Here is an 18,408-nt window from a genome sequence, read left to right as displayed (position 1 = left end):
GTGTCGGACCCGACTCTTCCTGTTTTTACAAGTGTCCGTGCTTCCTTGATCTTATGCCTTCGAACCATCATTTGAAACATTGATTTGAAGCACTTTTTTGCCGCCCCGCGGCAATTCCATGTAACTAAAGACATTAATCAATGGTAATTTGGCAGGATTGTAGGTCCACTGCCATCCCATTGTCATTGCACTGAGTTTCAGATTCTGAAATCATCTCCACCTCAATATTGAGGTTATGGTTTATTGGGATATGTTTTCCTTTATCTCTACTTGGATCAGGCGCTTTTGGTTGGGACAAGCCATGATCTAAGCCATTAATATTTTGACCATCCTTATCCACCTCCATTTGATAACAATCTTTGTTATAATCAGCAACTACTATATTCTTCTTAGATTAATAACAATATCAACTCATTCTTACGAAGAAATGTTAAAGAAAACCCTGCCTTTATAATATTAACATATACAGTCAATTCTCATCAAAATCTAAAAGCATATTTTATATGAGTATTGCTAAAGCATGTCTTAACAATATGGGTTAAAGAGCATTTAAAATTCTCATTTAAATGGTTTTAATTATTTAAAGGTAAATGTTAATTTTCTCTGTTTCAAATTTAAGAAATATTTATTTTATTTTTAATCAAAATATTTTCTATTTTTATTTTCTTAAGATATGTAAATGTACTAGCTAGAGAATCTATTTTTATTTTGATAGTATACATACATACCAAATCCTAATCAAGAAAATAATTATTAATATCTGGACAATAGTATAAGGGGAAGGTTATATTTACAAATTTTTTGTTTACAAACTTTTACAAACTACACTAAGTATGATCGGTCATACTTCAATCAACAGTGCATGACCGGTCATACTTAATGTAATTTGTAACAAAAAAATTATAAACGGACTCTTCCCCATAGTATAAATGCTGCATTTATTGTGTTGAAGTAGAAAACGTGACGCTATCTTATTTCATTTTATAAATGATAAAGTTTGACCTTCTGCTCAGTTGATTCTGATCAGAACCAGTTTTACAAATGGGTTGACTATGTGATCTTCTGCTACACAATTTGCCTGAAATCGACTTGAGTCGGAGCAGCTTTAACCTATGGGTCTTCAATGGAACAAGGTGGGGGGTGTACCTGCAAGACACTCCAACGCTCAAGTCAGATTTGGTTCAAACAGGTTTTATCATGTAAAAGAAGATATGTACCTTGAGTTAACACATTTATTTTTATAGTATGGAGATATCCAGCCTGGTGGGGAGAGGAGCAGCTTGGTTGCAAGTTTGTGAGGCGACAAATCTTCGCTATTGGGTATTGTAGGTGGCTGAAATCATCTTGTTACAGAAGTGTCTTGGAGATAAAGTAAGTTTGTAGAAAGGGTAGCTTGCTGTCATGTAGCCTTTAATGTTGAGAAGCTTACTGAGATGAGTATTTAACTATAGCAGCCTTTGTTGACTGTAATATTTCATTAAGGATTAAGGCTTTCAAAATGGACCTTGTGTTATTATAATATAAATCTAGATCAGAAGCCCCTTGCTCGTTGCTGATACTGAGAGCATGAGTAGCGAGATGTATAAGTTCGCGAGATGACTTATCCGTTAATCAACCCGGAAGATTCATTTCACTGTTCCTTTATTTGACACTATGGTCTGTACTTTGTATAGGTGCTTGAGAGCTTCTAGTTGTATCCTGCATTTGTTGGATTCTTTCTCCTTAATTAGATATAAGTTCCAATGCATAGAAGAATGAAAAGACTTCATGGGAAAATGAAAAGACTTCATGGGAGAATGAAGAGTTGTATTGAAATCCTCCACATTAAATGAAGAAGAATCTAGAGCGTTGAAGATATCCCTCATAGCCATCTATAAATAGAGAAAGAGATGAGATCAATAAAGTGAGGTGAAGAAATCCTCCATGAGTGAAAGAACCCGACTGAATACCTCCAGGAAGAAGTTTGAGTGAGACCTCTCTAGAGAAGTTTGAATACCACCATTATAGGTGATACTTGATTATTTGAGAGTACCTCTAAAGAGATGTTTGAGTGTTAGACCTCTTTAGGGACGTTTGATGGCCAACAACAAGCTGATGATAATCAAGATACTAATGTCCAAGTTGATGATGAGATCCGGGATGAGAATGATGAACCGGGTTCTAAAACTGAAGAACAGCTGAGATATCCAACTCGAGAAAGAAAACCCTCTACAAGGTACCCACCTGATGAATACACCATTGTTGCTAAAGACGGTGAGCCTCAAATTAATGATGAGGCTGTGACGAGCTCAGAGAAAGAAGAATGGGAAAAGGCAATATAAGACGAGTTGAAGTCTCTGCACGAAAATCAAACTTATGAGCTAACCGAGTTGCTTGAAGGAAGACGAGCTCTGAAAAATAAATGGGTCTACAAGATTAAGAATGAAGAAAACGGACAGAAGCCGAGATAATAAAGCCTGAATTGTGGTGAATGGCTATAATCAGAAGAAAGGGGTGGACTTTGAGGAGATTTTTTCTCAAATGACCTCGATTCGAACCATGTTAGCCATGGCGGCTTCGATGGACCTCGAGGTAGAACAAATGGACGTATTTCTTCATGGTGATTTAGAATAAGAGATATATATATGGAGCAATCAGAAGGATTTCGAGTTCCAGAACAAGAAGACCTGGTATGCAGGTTAAAGAAGTGTCTACACGACTTGAAGCAAGCACCTCGGCAGTGGTATAAGAAATTTAAATCTTTTATGACTGATCACAAGTTTGTGAAGACTGAGGCCGACAACTGCGTATTTGTGAAGAGGTATGAAGCCGAAGATTTTCTGATTTTGTTGTTATATGTTGACGACATGCTTATTGTAGGGAAAGACAAATCGAGGATAGCCGCTCTGAAGAAGGCTTTGAGCTCATCCTTCGCAATGAAGGACCTCGACTCTGCAAAGCAGATACTCAGAATCAAGATTATCTGAGATAGACAAAAAAAAGCTATTGTGGCTTAGTCAAGAAAAATACATTGAGAAGATTACGAAATGATTCAGCATAGACAAAGCCAAAACAGTGAGCATCCCCTTATCCGAACACATAAAATAGAGCCAGAAGCAATGTTCAAGATCTGATGAAGATAAAAATGAGATGTTGAAGATCCCGTACCAATCCACTGTCGAAAGCTTGATGTATGCAATAGTTTGCACTAGACCCGACTTGGCATATGCTGTTGGAATGGTGAGTCGGTATCTATCGAACATCGGCAAAGAGCACTGGAAGCAGTGAAGTGGATCTTCAAGTACCTTCGAGGTACGACCAACTTATGCCTCAGATTTGGAAAACGTTGAACTGAGTTGCAAGGCTACTCGAATGCTGATTTATGGGGAGATTCTGACTCGAGAAAGTCGACGATGGGATATTTGATGACATTTGCAGGAGAAGCTATCTCCTGACAATCAAGACTACATAAGTATGTGGCACTTTCGAAAAATGTGGCTGAATACATAGCCATAACTGAGGCTTGCAAAGAAATGTTATGGATGAAGAAGTTTCTCTCTGAACTAGGTCATGATCAAGACAAGTACGAGCTGAAGAGTGACAACCAAAGCACAATTTATCTTGCGAAGAACTCGACCTATCACTTTCGCACTAAGCACATTGACGTGAGGTATCACTGGATCAGGGATGTGGTGGAGGATGGACAGCTCGCACTTGGGAAAATGCGCACCGACCTGAAATGGTTCGATATGATGACAAAACCAGTACCAGCAAGGAAATTCGAAGACTGCTGTGAAGGTGTGAGACTGATGCTGATCCCGACGCATTGAAGTCGGAAGGGGGAGATTTGTTGTGATTTGTTCCTTCTTCAATGCTTGACTCAAGTCTCAAGAGGTTGGAACTCTCCATTTTTGGTGCAAGGCTCAAGGGTCATATCCTTTGAGTGATTCAATGTCTCTCCATAAATGAAGTGTAAGACTCAAGGGACACATCCTTTGAGTGGTTCAATGTCTAGAATCATCTCCCTCCCCTATATAAGCTTGTAGTGTGTGAGGTTTAGAGATATGAAAAAAAAGAATTTGAATATCTCTGGGGAGAAGTTTGAGTGAGACCTCTCTAGGGAAGTTTGAATACCACCATTATAGGTGATGCTTGATTATTTGAGAGTATCTCTAAAGAGATTTTTGAGTGTTAGACCTCTTTAGGGACGTTTGATATTACCACCATACTTGGTGAAGGTTGATTGTACCTCTAGTGAAAGACTAGGGAAGGTTGACTGTTGTACCTCTAAACAGTGGTATCAGAGCGGTTTCAATCCAGGGACCAGGAGCTTGGTTCGAGACACGATGAGTGCTTAATTTCGGGAGTACGAGAAGAGACTTGTGCTTGAGGGGGAGCGAGTACTGATTATACTTGCAATGAAGGAGCCGATATGTAGATCACATCTAATTAAGTCGAAAAGGGGGGGAATTGTTGGATTATTTCTCCTTAATTAGATACAAGTTCCAATGCATGGAAGAATGAAAATGCTTCTTGGGAAAATGAAAGGACTTCATGCATGGGAGAACTAAGAGTTGTATTGAAATCCTCCACATTAAATGAAGAAGAATCTAGAGCATTGAAGATATTCCTCCTAGCCATCTATAAATAGAGGAAGAGATGAGATCATCAAACTGAGGTGAAGAAATCCTCCAAGAGAGAAAGAACCCGACTAAATACCTCTCGGAAGAAGTTTGAGTGAGACATCTCTAGGAAAGTTTGAATACCACCATTATAGGTGATGCTTGATTAATTGAGAGTAACTCTAAAGAGATGTTTGAGTGTTAGACCTCTTTAGGGACGTTTGATATTACCACCATACTTGGTGAAGCTTGATTGTACCTCTAGTGAAAGTCTAAGGAAGGTTGATTATTGTAACTCATTACTCTTATAGTGAAAGTTTGATTCTGGAGTAGTGTCTCGTGGGTTTTTACTTCTTTACATTGGAGAAGTTTTTCCCACGTAAAACAAATCGATCGTGTTCTTCTCCATATCTCTCTTTTTGCATTTTACTGTTTCGCTTCCGCAATTGACTTGAGGTCCGACTTGACCCAACAACATTTTATGTAGTTCATAATTCATATATTTGCGTACCTTTCTATGTTGCGTGCTCTCTGTTTTGATGTCGCTTGTTATGAGTTTTGATGTCGCTTTTGGGCGAAATATCTGGATAATCGTACTGTGATGTCACTTTTGCTTTCAAATTTTCTTCGTGCAATGATAGTTTTAACCGGTTAAGGTTTTATCTTCCTTTTTATTCTTATCTTTGCGTATTGAAAGTTTTAACCAGTTAAGGTTTTACCTTCCTTTTTATTCTTGTCTTCGCGCATTGGAAGTTTTAACCAGTTAAGACTTTATCTTCATTTTCTTCATCGCACAATGGAAGTTTTAACCGGCTAAGGTTTTACCTTCCTTTCATTCTTCGCGCAATGGAAGTTTTAACCAGCTAAGTTTTACCTTCTTTTTATTCTTCGTGCAATGAAAGTTTTAACCAACTAAGGTTTTACCTTCCTTTCATTCTTCGCGCCTAAGCATAAGAGCTTTAGATATTGTTAGTAGGCTCAACGAGGTTCCTATGTCTCGCCTGCAATCTGTATAAATCTCAAAGAATAGAGTCGTATCACCTGAAAATGATAGGTTCAATGATATCAATTTAACATAATTCATAACTGAAAATATTTCCCAATGAGATCTATATTTTTACTGTTCCTCATTCAAGGATCTTTGCTTGCGAGATTCATATCTTCACCCTTTATAATTCTTGTATGGGTACTTGCATGCGAAGTGCAGTGGCTCGACTTTAGTAAAGTTGATATTTGAAGTTTCAATCTTCTCACGAGACAGTACAAGCCTCAAGAATAATTTTCTTTAAACACTTTGTCACATCGCATTTTTCTAGCAAAGTCACTTGTGTTCATGCATAAATCCAAGTGGTTATCACTTTTACTTCCACCTCAAGGGCGTAAGTGGCCATTGTCGAAGCTTATGTGTCCTGCTTCTAAATTTTGATTAATACCATATAACACGAAAATACTTTAACCTCTAAATTTTGGGCAGGTCATAACATTCAGAGATTTGATTGTGTTCGTATCAAAGAGGCCTTTGAGGATATTAATTGGCCAGCACCTGTACCAGTTGGAATCATTGATTCTTTGGGGGTCCTAACTCAAAAGTTTGGAAGAAGAGCTGGTAATATGAAGGTATGTATAATAAGAACAAGCAGTAATTGTTTAATATCAGAGGACAGTCCCCTATGCTAGGGGAAGTTTGGAAAAGGTTTTTATATATTGGCATAATTTTTTTTTAAGTCTAATTATATTAATCAACATTTTTTTGGCTCTAGTTTCACGTTTCAATTGTTGACATGTTAATAGCTATATCTGCCCCTCATATGCATAGGGATGTGCAATTATTGCGCAATATAATAACTTTTTGGGATATATGGAGAAAGGTCATTCTGGATTCGCAATACGGGTCCTGTTGGTTGTTTTCCATATATCTTGGATCTTCATTCACTAAAAGCATCTCAAGTGGGCCACGCATAAGTGTAATTCCTTATAATGAAGTAACTTAGTTCTTTAATCATAAATTGATGTTTACTCGGTCAAGTACTCTCTCTTTAGTCAAGCAAGAAAGCACGGTTTCAAGGAACCTCTCAGAGCTTGTTGTGGGCACGGTGGGAAGGACAACTACGATATGCACATTGGATGTGGGGCTAAGGTTAAGATTAACCCGAAAGAAATCCTATTGGGAAATCCTATTGGGACAACAAACGGCGCCAATGATCATAACCAGTTTTATAATTGGGCTGACCATGTGATTTTTCTCCATACAATTGGCTTGAAATCGACTTGAGTCGGAGCATTTTTAATCCATGGGTCTTCAATGGAACAAGGTGAGGGGTGTACCTGCAAGACACTCCGACGCCAAGTCAGATTTGGTTCAAACAGGTTTTATCATGTAAAAGAAGATATGTACCTTAAGCTAACACATTTATTTTCATAGTATGGAGATGTCCAGCTTGGTAGGGAGAGGAGCAGCTTGGTTGCAAGTTTGTGAGGCGGCAAATCTTTCCTATTGGTTACTATATGTGGCTGAAATCATCTTGTTACATAAGTGTTTTGGAAATAAAGTAAGTTTGAGAAGTTTGTAGAAGGGGTAGCTTGCTGTCCTGTAACCTTTAATGTTGAGAAACTTACTGAGATAAGTATGTAACTATAGCAGCTTTTGTTGACTGTAATATTTGCTTAAGGATTAAGGTTTTCAAAATGGACCTTCTGTTATTATAATATAAATCCATATCAGATTCCATATTCTTTTTGTCCGGTTATATATAACCATTCACAAGACGATTATAGAAATATCAGCTAAGCATAGACTCATAATCGATGTTACAAATTTAAAGGAAATAAATTAATAAATGAAACAACTACTATGCGGGAATTATCGTGATAGCCATGAAAGCTTCATCAGTATATGCAATTCTATATACTGGGGAGTTAATTTAATCATTAAAAGACGGCGTACTAAAATGTGTAAAAAAAATTTTAAAGTTTTTAACGATATAATTGTTGTCAATAGAATTGGTTTACGGGTAAGATCAATTGGAGTATTAACCTTATGCAATTAAATTTGATTTTTGCGACCTATACATTCTGTTAATATTTGCTCCTTTGACCAACTTATAATAAATGAAAAAACTCAGTTTTACTTTTGTTAATATTCTCTGTATCACTATATGTACTTTGATTTGACCACGTTACCCTAAACTATTAATTTGTGTTGTTGCCACGTCCCCATCGTAGGAATAAAATAAACTAAAAATAGAATAATATAAAAGTGGGTATATATATATATATATATATATATATATACATATATATATATATATATATATATATTTCATGTTGCATGAGAAAATAATCCCTTCTACTCACACTATAAAAAAGTGTGTTACTATTTTTTTTGTTTTTATTTTATTTTTTTTAAAATAAGTGGGTCCCACACTTAATGTATCTATGACATGAGATTGAGATTTTTCTATAACATAAGATTTATTTTATATATATATATATATATATAGACAAATGCGATAACAATAAATAAAGTACTACCTAATATTATATTCCTACTATATAGGTAATCCAACATAAAACTATTATGTTTAAATACAAGGGACCTATTTGTGAGTAACATTATTAGAATTCTCAATTTTGTATATACATAGTATAAATTTCAATATGAAATCATAAAAAATATGGCTAATTTTATAATTTTTTTAACCGTCAAAGTTAAAAAAAAAATTATTAAATATAAGTGACAAATGAAAATAACAACTTTTACTTCAATAAAATTCATTATGAATATAATTTAGAAAATTAAAATTAAAATTTATTAAAAAATAGAAATAAATAATTAAACATTGTAACATAGAGATATCCTATTATTTTATATAAGAAAAGTTCTTACACACGTGTGGAGTAATAAAAACTTTTGTTCCGCAAGCTAGAATCTGATCCTTTGATTTTTAACACACATCTTATATTAGAATATTTAATCATGAATATAATAGAATAATATGGGATAAAATGAAAAAAAATTACCATATCATTATTTGAATATTTTACAATGTAATAGAATTTGTTTTCCCATCTCATTGTTTGAAAATCAAAAAGAATAGTATGTTACTAAATAATAAGTTGTTTCCATCCTATAGACCCAAATCAAGAGAACAAAAAATTAAAAATATTAGATTGGAAATAATAACAATTAACATTAGTCTATTTGATGCCATTTCTATAAATTAAATTATAATTATATAAAGTGCACCTGCAGAAATATTAATTAGAATCAAGCTGTATTTACCAACAAAAAAAAAAAAGAATCAAGCTGTGATTGCATATATATAAAAACCGTCTAATCTTAAGGATGGATCCCTCGTATCAAGAGGGTAGGCCCATTGATTAGAACCCTGTGGCAACGGACTTGGGTTTATTATGCATCTTGTCTAAGTTTCAAATTACCATATGTGACCGTAACGTTTTGGTTACCACTGATTCAATCGGTGAATTATTGGTTTAATTACATAAATTAAATATATATAATAAAATATGATAAATATAAAATTAGAAGCATTTTAGCTAGTAATTAGAGTTGAATTAGTGATAAGTACCATAAGTTATATTTACATAGTTTAGGTTCGAATCTCATTGGTGATATTTTTTCAAGTATTTTGTCAAAAAATTTACAAAACCGATTCTTTTAAAAAATTGGTGCCGGTCTGGTTTACCAATCGAATGCATATCCAGTCCAATATTTAAACTAAATTGGTTGGTGATCCGATTCACGGGTCGATTTTCATAACACAGTACATAATCACCACAACCGCATCAAGCTCTGATTGCATGTAAGTATGTAACAGCTATCGCAAGTGGTCACATTAAGATGAAACAATGGTAATGCTATCCACAATTTGAAAATTTGAATCTTATGCGTAATGACATGTTACTAGCTAGCTAGATTAAATTTTATAATATGTACAATAAATTTATAATATTTAAATTATTTAGAGAAAATAGATTCATTATAAATGATCAGTACATAATAATACGATTGATTAATTTATTGCTGTTATAAGAATTCGTTGGCAACCTGACTTTAGTTACAAGAAGTAAATGCAAGACATGGTGAATATTAGGACCTGGCTAGCTGCTCTTATTTCTTTGTGTTTTAAAAGGAAAAGTTTTTATTATAAAAAAAAAAAAGAGGAAAAGTTTAGTGTTTTAAAACAAGAGAGTGTGGACCAATCCTATTCTGTGATGCCTCTTCTACTAGTTTCAACGCGTATGTAGGTACTCAAACTCAAGTATAGCTGCCATATCCATTATTATGATCAGATTATTAAATCAACAACAACAATGACATATATATATATATATATGAAAAAATATTTATCCTTTTAAATGACACAATTTGTGTCATTTCACTCTCACAAAGAGGTGGGACCTACACCTTTATTTTTTTTGTCCACTCTCTCTTCTTCATGATCTATCTCTTTTTTTCACTTAGAATAACACAATTTTACATCCTTTAAAATGACACACACTTTATATATATATATATATATATATATATATATATATATATATATATTACTTTAATATTTACTAATAATTTAACATATTCTTATCTATTATTTTTATGAGATAATGAAATAAAAGTAACAAAGTGTCGAATTATTAATGAATATAAGTAAAAAAAATTATATTTCAATGTTTACCAATTAAACTCTATATTTTTACACAATGACTTATTCTATGATGAATTAGTTTATATTGCACTTATTTATTCCACTGAATAGAAGTATTTAGCCGATTGATTTCACGTTATTCTTTCTCCCCTCGTGGAACTAAAGGGTTACAAACAGGTTCCAGCTGTAAATCACATAATCTGTTCAAGTCAATATTACGAATTCAAAATTGTTACTTATATAATTTTGGTTATGAAATGGCCAAAGCACGAAAAAGTATGATTTTACGGAAATATATCTTTCTTGACCCAAATAGATAAAGAGCGCATGTGTATGCAAGGCCGCAAGGATGCCTTAGTCCAATGACCACTCCCATTTGTTTTATGGGAAATATTATGTGTGTAGAAAAATTGTTTATCTTATATAAAATGAAATAAATATAACCCTTAATATATATATATATATATATATATATTAGTATTCTTTTTATATTTTTATTCCAAATTGTAAAGGCACGAAATCGACAGTTTTTTTTTTAATTCCATATTAAACACTTATTTTTCTTTTAATACTTGATTTGGACCCATACCATACAGGATATAGGGTCCAACCTATTTATGGCTCAAAAAGTCCAATAATAAAGAGACTTAAAGGGCAAGGAAATGTGTCCATCCCCTGTATACATTATCCAGCGAAAATGCAGTCATGACAACATCAACTCAGAGTTCTTCAGCCTCACCAACAGCCAATGATCGAAAGACAAACACATGATTCCAGCTATATCTAAAAGGCATAACCTATAAATAGCCATCCCACACACGGGATAGGCTGCAAAAGTCACTTGAATCCATCAATAAAATTAAATGTCGTCAAGCTAAGGCAACATAAGCACATTACTCAATCACTGTATAATGAAGGCTTAAAGCCATGGTATGATCATCTTATCTAACGTAACTTAATCGCATTGATCAAATACTGATTTGAGCACCAGAGTCAAACAAAGCTCTCCTGTATAAGCACAATTATCTCGCTGGAGAGAAGCATATTCACTTTATATTGCTATTGGACAAGGCTCAATTGTGTGTAATTCAGCCCAATATTTCTTGACTGGTCACTAATTTTTTTGTAAAAAAAATAAAATAAGAAGCCTCTCTATTTACATATTTTATTTCTCCCTTTTATCTCATTAAAATAATTTCAACTAACAGGTTAAACATTCTTAATTAACATTTGGTAAATATGTTTAAACCTATGATGCTTGACTAAAATATTCAAATCTGTCTGCATTCCAACACTTTCAAATGACAATCTTTCTTTATTATCAATCTCACCACTGTATAGTGTGAACGCTAATATTTATAAAGAGAGTGGCACAAGTTGCATATTTGAATTCAATATAAGGGAAATTATATTTTCATGTTACGTAAATTCGTATTTTATATTACATTTATATAAAAAGATATGATTCTTTTTTTAAAAAAAATTAGTGAGTTTTATTTTATTTATAATATAAGATAACTTATTTCCTATTACATGAAAGAAATAAAAAAATCTTCATTATAATAAAACCGGTAGAAATGACAATGTCAAAAGAAAAAAGAAAAAAGAAAAAAGAATTTGTGATGTGCTCCCAATTATTTTTTGGAATATTACGCTTATTTTTGTACTATTGCTATTTTGGGTGAGGCTTGAGATAGTGGAGTATCTCACGCTTCAAAACCAAGCAAAGGAGTTCGATGAGGTGGAGCTTTCCGACGAAGACGTCGCACGTGTGGACCGTGTCGAAGACCCTGAACTACACGTGTCATTGGTCAATAAAATAATTAATCAGAAAAAATACAAAGAAATAAAACCAAATTGAATGAAATTAAAGAACAAAAAAAAAAAAAATTAAAAGAGTAATTATGATAGTGGGGTTTGAGGACTTTGGAGTTAAGAGGGGTTATAATTTTATATATAAATAAGTAGGTGGTGGTGCTCTATCCTACCTTGTTATGTGCATATTCTTAGGAACTCTAGTCTAAAGTCTGTCTCTCTCTATATATATTTCAGTTTCAATTAGAACCCTCCAGTTTTTGAGGATCATTTCTACTTTCCAGTTAGAATTTGTAGGCATTTTCCATTTTGCTAAAGAAAAATGGGAAGACAACCTTGCTGTGACAAAGTTGGGTTGAAGAAGGGACCATGGACTTCAGAGGAGGACAAGAAGCTCATCAACTTTATTCTCACTAATGGCCAATGTTGCTGGAGAGCTGTTCCTAAGCTAGCAGGTCTCATTTTGTTGCTCCTTCTGTTGATGCATGTCTTAAATTCTGAGGCCCAAATTTTGTCCTTATGTTTGCATCCCCTCATTAGTACAAATGGTGGTTTTAGGAGTTTCATGCTTCTATAGGGAATTTGTTTATGAAAATCTTTAATTGGTTCATAAATTTTTGCATTTTGGTCAGTGGATTCATTTTGCTCTTTTTTCTTTCCATTCTGTTCCCTATCAAAGACAAGGAAAGAAAGCATTCAAAAATCACATTTTTTTTTCCTTTTTAAAGATGACCTTTGAATATATTTAAAAGGAAAGGGTTAAGTGGAGTAAAGCTTCAAGTTCATTTGCATTTTTAATTCAAGCATTCAAAAACAGATTTTAAGACTTAGAAATTCTATGGTTATGAATTCATTCAGGGCTGTTAAGGTGTGGGAAAAGTTGCAGGCTCAGATGGACAAACTACCTGAGGCCAGACCTAAAGAGAGGGCTTCTATCAGAATATGAAGAGAAAATGGTCATTGATCTTCATGCTCAACTTGGCAACAGGTTCTTTTTTTTTTCCCCATGCACCCTCTTCCCCTGTTTCCCCTGTTCTGCATGCTTAGCTATTCCTTGCTGAACAATATTTCCACTGAGTAAATAACTGGTACAGTGCTATTATGAAATATTAGACTAGGTTTATCTCAGAAAATGATTTGAACAAAAGTGAATTAAGATCTCTTAATCAAAATAAAGCAATAACTTATTTGGGGTTATTTTTTCTATAATAAATGCCCTTCAAGTTGTACTTTGTTTATTCATCAGAAAAATAAGATATGGTCACATAGTACACATCTGTTAGGAGGAGGAGATGTATAAAAATTGTAGACTAAGTCTCTTCTTTCTTTTTCTATTTTCTTTTTCAGTTTCTTTAAGGAAAAAGAAAATGAACTATTTATGATTGCAGTTCTTTAAAGTTGACTGTAAATGGGAATCATTAATATAGAATAAATAAATGAAGGCAAAGTTTGTCTTATGGGCAGTTTTTCCTGATTCCCTAACTTCCATGACATTGTAAGATAAACCTTTCTAATGGTCATAAAGTCATTCTTCCTTTTCAAATGTCACCATTACTCTCCCCATGGACCATATGATAGATCTTTTATTTTTATTTTATTTTTTTTAAAAAAATGGATTACTTTACTGAATATTGATGTCCTTTTTTTTCTCATATTTTTTTCTTTTTATGCAGATGGTCCAAGATTGCTTCTCATCTACCTGGAAGAACTGATAATGAGATCAAGAACCACTGGAATACCCACATAAAGAAAAAACTCAAGAAAATGGGAATTGATCCTGTTACCCACAAGCCACTCCCTAATGCAACTGAGCAAACTCAAACACAACCAGAACAACAACAACAACAACAACTAGTCCATCAACCATTGCTAGAACAACATCAACAACAATCTTTCCCAGTTGACCTTGACTCCAAATTGGAACCTGAATATGACCACAATAAGGAGCAGGAGAAGCCAGAGACTTCATTTGAGTCATCAACCATCACTGAAGCTAAAGAGGGAGACCAAATTATGACACCCTTATTGGACTCAATGGAACTGATGAATGTGTTCTCCACAGATGAAGTTCCAATAATAGAACCTGATGAGATTCCAGTTCCCTGTGTTCCTTCCATTTCATCAACAAGTACATCATCATCATCATCATCATCTTCAAATTCATCCAACTTTCTTGAAGACCTGCTGCTCCCAGATTTTGAGTGGTCTCATAATTACAATAATAATACTATTGACAATAACAAGGACAACAACAATACCAATATGGCCTTGTGGGATGATGACTTCATTAGAAGTTGGGATTTGCTTGTTAATGATGATAATGATGGTGACAGAAAGCAAGTGTTTGATGCTGCTCTCTATCAGTACCCAAGAATGATCATGGATTCAGAATCTTGGGACTATGGATTGTTTTGATTTAAGATTGTTACAAAGAATAAAAATAGAATCAGGATTCAAAGAGAAACTCAACTCTTGTTTAGTATTTTATCCATTTTTTCCTCCCCCAACTTTTCACCTAAAGAAATCTACATATGGTATATTACAAACGTGTTGGTTTGTTGCTACTTGTTACTCTATTCATGGCATACTTGATTATGTAGAAAATTTTGTAGTCCTTGTTATCATGTAAATGAAATTTTAAATTTTATAAACTTCGGGGGGAAAAAAGTATTTAAATAAACGATGTTTTTATTGTACTGTTAAATATTTATCCTAAAAATTTGTTTAAGGTAACTGTCTTCTTCACTTATGTTTTAGCCAAGGCTAACTTAAATTATAATATTTACTTGGGTCCTTATTTATTCACTTGTTATTTACTTTCTTCGTCTTCATATTTGTCAGCAATGACATGTACCAATTAATAATATTTATTGAAGCGATTTGGCTGTTTCCATTTGCCATGTTTTTAACCCAGAAGTTGAACAACTCAAAATTACGAATGGGTAAAAGAAAAAGTGGAAAAGTTCCAAGTTCCAAAAACAATATGTCAATTAACATTAATTGGAGTGTGAAGCTGAAGCAAGCATCAGAAACTTTTGCACTAAATGCCATAGAATAACCTCTTGACCAATTTTTGACAAACAGCAAGTTTTATTTAAAATGAATCAAAACGTACGTGTGCACTGACATATATTATGTGCTATTTTTTAAATTCGTCCATTTATTACAATTTTTTTAATGTATTCATTCAATGTCCTCCTGGTCGGTGAGCCATTATCTTTGTACGTGAAATTAAAGTAATGCACCGTTACATGTTGTTTATAAAGCAAGTTCATCACAGCACCACAATCTTCAAAGTTCAAACAGCAATCGTCACAATAAAGTATTTTGATTCCTTTATATTTCTTGAGTTTGGCTCGTTTCATACTTACTATTCAAACTAGGAAATCAATGAAATAAACAATTGGAACAAATGTATATTCTCTTACATTTCACTATACTGTTACGTCAGGGCAAAACGTATTACACTATTGACTGCGTGATTCCCATTTCCCACTGGTTAATTGACTAATTATAGTTTCCAAAACATAATATAAATAAGGGTTTATCATCTATCATTTAACATGACCACAAAAAATTTTCTACACACATAATATTTTGTGAGGCCCGCAGCAAAAAAAAAAAAACTTTGGCATGCAAAATGAATCTCTATAACATAACACAATCACTTTTCCTACGACATAACTTTTATAAAACCCTATAAATAAACCTCAATTTTTGTCACATAATATTTTTCTTGTCAGTTTTATTTCCAATATAATATTCGCTACTTAATTAATAATCACATAGAATTTAATTTAAAAGTATTATTTCTGCTAAATTTATTATATTACCAATAACAATAAAGGAAAAAGTGTACAGAGTTACCCTATTTTATTTTCAAATTATAGTTTTATTTTATTTTAAAACAGATGTAGATTTATCAGATTTACAATTTAAATTTAATTCTTAAGTTGTGAAATGTTTATCATAGTTATTAAATAAATAATCTTTTTAATTTTTGGAACCTGAATTTTATGAATCATGTTGCATAATACTTTTATCCAAAATATTTATTGACTGTTATGTTAAATCTCAATTTATATAATTATTTAAGGATGTTTTGTAAATATTTTTTTTTTTGTGATTTTATAAAAAATGAAATATCATATAATATTTAAATAAATTAGGAAATTCTAAAAATCAATGAGAAATATGGATGAAAATGATATATACTACAGATAAAAAGAATATGTTATTCTGTCTACTCTTATTTTGTCTACCTTTGCCTATCTCTCTTAACACCGACAGATTACAATCTCATCCAACGTTGGAGATTTGTGGAATAAAATACATCATTTTTCCCTTTCTTTCTCCTTACTGCCTCCCATACTCTTTCTCTCTACCCCTTTCTCTCTATTGATTTGCGTAATTTACAACCTGAATTTATATTTGAATCTAAATCCATACAATGATTAATGGCATGATAGTTCTGCTGGATGAGTATAATTTTTAAAATTTCTTGAATCTGATATAATTGAACACAATAGAAACCAAAAAAAACAAAAATCACAAATAATCCCTTCCTTTAAATTAATCCACGATTACCGCAACGTTTTTACTTTGTTGTTGAAATTTGAAATCGGATCAACTTATCTCCTTCTTCTTCTCTTGTTTTTCACCTTGAAGTGGGGAAAGAATATTTGTTCTCTCTATGTTACGCCTAACAACAGGCCTACCTGATTCCTTAACATAGGGCATCTGGATTTGTTTCTTCTTGACACCCCTTTTCAATTTTTTATGTAAATGCTCATAACAATGGCTGGGTTTGATGAATTGAGAAAAACACTTGCACCATTTTTTGATGCTGAAACGCCATTGAAGAGAGAGAAAGGGGAGGAGAGAGAAAGAGTGAGAGGCAGTGGGAGAGAGAAAGGGGTAAAAGAGTTTATCATGAAGCGTTATTTGTGTTTTTTATTTTTTTGTAATTTTATGATTTCTGCCATGTTCAATTATATCATATTCAAGAAATTTTGAAAATTATACCCATGCAGCAGAACTATCATGCCATTAATCATTGCATGTATTTAGATTAAAATATAACTTCGGGTTGTAAATTACAAAACTCGATAGAGAGAAAGGGGAGGAGAGAGAAAAAGTGTGGGAGACAATAAGGAAAAAGAAAGATGAAAATAGTTTATTTTATTATGCAAATATCTCCACCTTTGGATGAGATTGTAATCTAACGGTATTGAGAAAGGTAGGCAAAATAAGAGTAGACAGAATAACTTATCCCAAATATATATATATAATTTTATATATATATATATATATATATATATATATATATATATGTATATATGGAGATGATCAACTTACACCGGTGTAAAAATAATAACTCTTATCCCAAATCTTAACTGTTGATTTTCGTACATCTAATGGTTAAGATTTATTGGGTCATACCAACAAAGCTCAACACAGTTGGTAGATAGCTAGGTTACGTAAGCATGCTGACAATGGTTCGATTTCTAGCCTTGTGTATGAAAAAGGCTTTGTTGGGAGAGGTTTACCCACTTAATCTAATCTCCCGCCTCAAAAGGATTAGTCTTTGGCTGTCGGGTCAGAGGATACCTTGGGAAACAAAAAAAAAAGATTTATTGGGTCATAATAATTAATTAATATGAACCAATAAATCTTAACCGTTAGATACACGGAAATCAACGGTTAAAATTTGGGGTAACATTTCATATTCTTATACTGGTGTAAGAATAACCTACCTCATATATATATATATATATATATATATATATATATATATATATATATACATAATGATTTGACACTGGTGTCAAAATAAAAAGTTTGACACACTATCTTAACTGTTGATTTCAGTCAATCTGACGATATTAATGTAGTGAGAATTACTGATTAATTTATGGATATAACTCAATAAATTACAGCCATCAGATCGACATAAATCAGTGGTTCAGATAAAGTGTCAAAAAATTTATTTTGACATCGATGTCAAATGATCATGTTTATATATATATAGTTTAATATTTTTCACGGGATAAGAAATAAAATTATCTCCTACGTATACACATAAAAGTGTGTTGGGTCCATAAGGGGACATGTACAGAGAAAAGAGAAAAAAAAGAAATCATAAATCTCACATAATTTTATATAAGTAGGAGTAATATTTATATCATACATTATGAGAAATATTATAATTTTATCTCCTACATACACATAAAAGTGCATGGAGTTTTTTCTTCTTCTCTTTTCTCCTTACATGATCCCACATGAATCTCACACACTTTTATGTATGTGTAGGAGATAATATTATT

The 18,408-nt window shown here is 32.8% G+C and overlaps 1 protein-coding gene across 1 annotated transcript; it reads left to right on the top strand.

Annotated features, from left to right (window-relative positions):
- The first annotated feature begins 12,276 nt into the window (after positions 1-12,276).
- LOC133289033 (transcription factor MYB20-like) lies at positions 12,277-14,758 on the top strand. The gene is made up of 3 exons (XM_061486885.1): positions 12,277-12,537; positions 12,941-13,070; positions 13,756-14,758. The coding sequence occupies exons 1-3, from the start codon at positions 12,405-12,407 to the stop codon at positions 14,495-14,497; spliced, it is 1,005 nt and encodes a 334-aa protein (XP_061342869.1). The 5' UTR covers positions 12,277-12,404; the 3' UTR covers positions 14,498-14,758.
- The last annotated feature ends 3,650 nt before the right edge of the window (positions 14,759-18,408 follow it).

The sequence above is a fragment of the Gastrolobium bilobum genome, unplaced genomic scaffold, assembly GCF_033153095.1.
Source record: "Gastrolobium bilobum isolate Gb01-03AN ecotype WA unplaced genomic scaffold, APGP_CSIRO_Gbil_v1 utg7396, whole genome shotgun sequence".
In the NCBI taxonomy this organism is placed as follows: Eukaryota; Viridiplantae; Streptophyta; class Magnoliopsida; order Fabales; family Fabaceae; genus Gastrolobium; species Gastrolobium bilobum.
Note: the sequence above shows the minus strand (reverse complement) of the source record. Positions and strands in the feature narration are given on the sequence as shown.

What these genes read in the sequence shown, in the direction of transcription:
- LOC133289033 (XM_061486885.1), top strand. Translation starts at nt 12,405, where the DNA reads ATGGGAAGACAACCTTGCTGTGACAAAGTTGGGTTGAAGAAGGGACCA. An exon ending in AGCTGTTCCTAAGCTAGCAG is followed by an intron (nt 12,538 to 12,940) that starts GTCTCATTTTGT and finishes GAATTCATTCAG; the next exon opens with GGCTGTTAAGGTGTGGGAAA. An exon ending in CATGCTCAACTTGGCAACAG is followed by an intron (nt 13,071 to 13,755) that starts GTTCTTTTTTTT and finishes CTTTTTATGCAG; the next exon opens with ATGGTCCAAGATTGCTTCTC.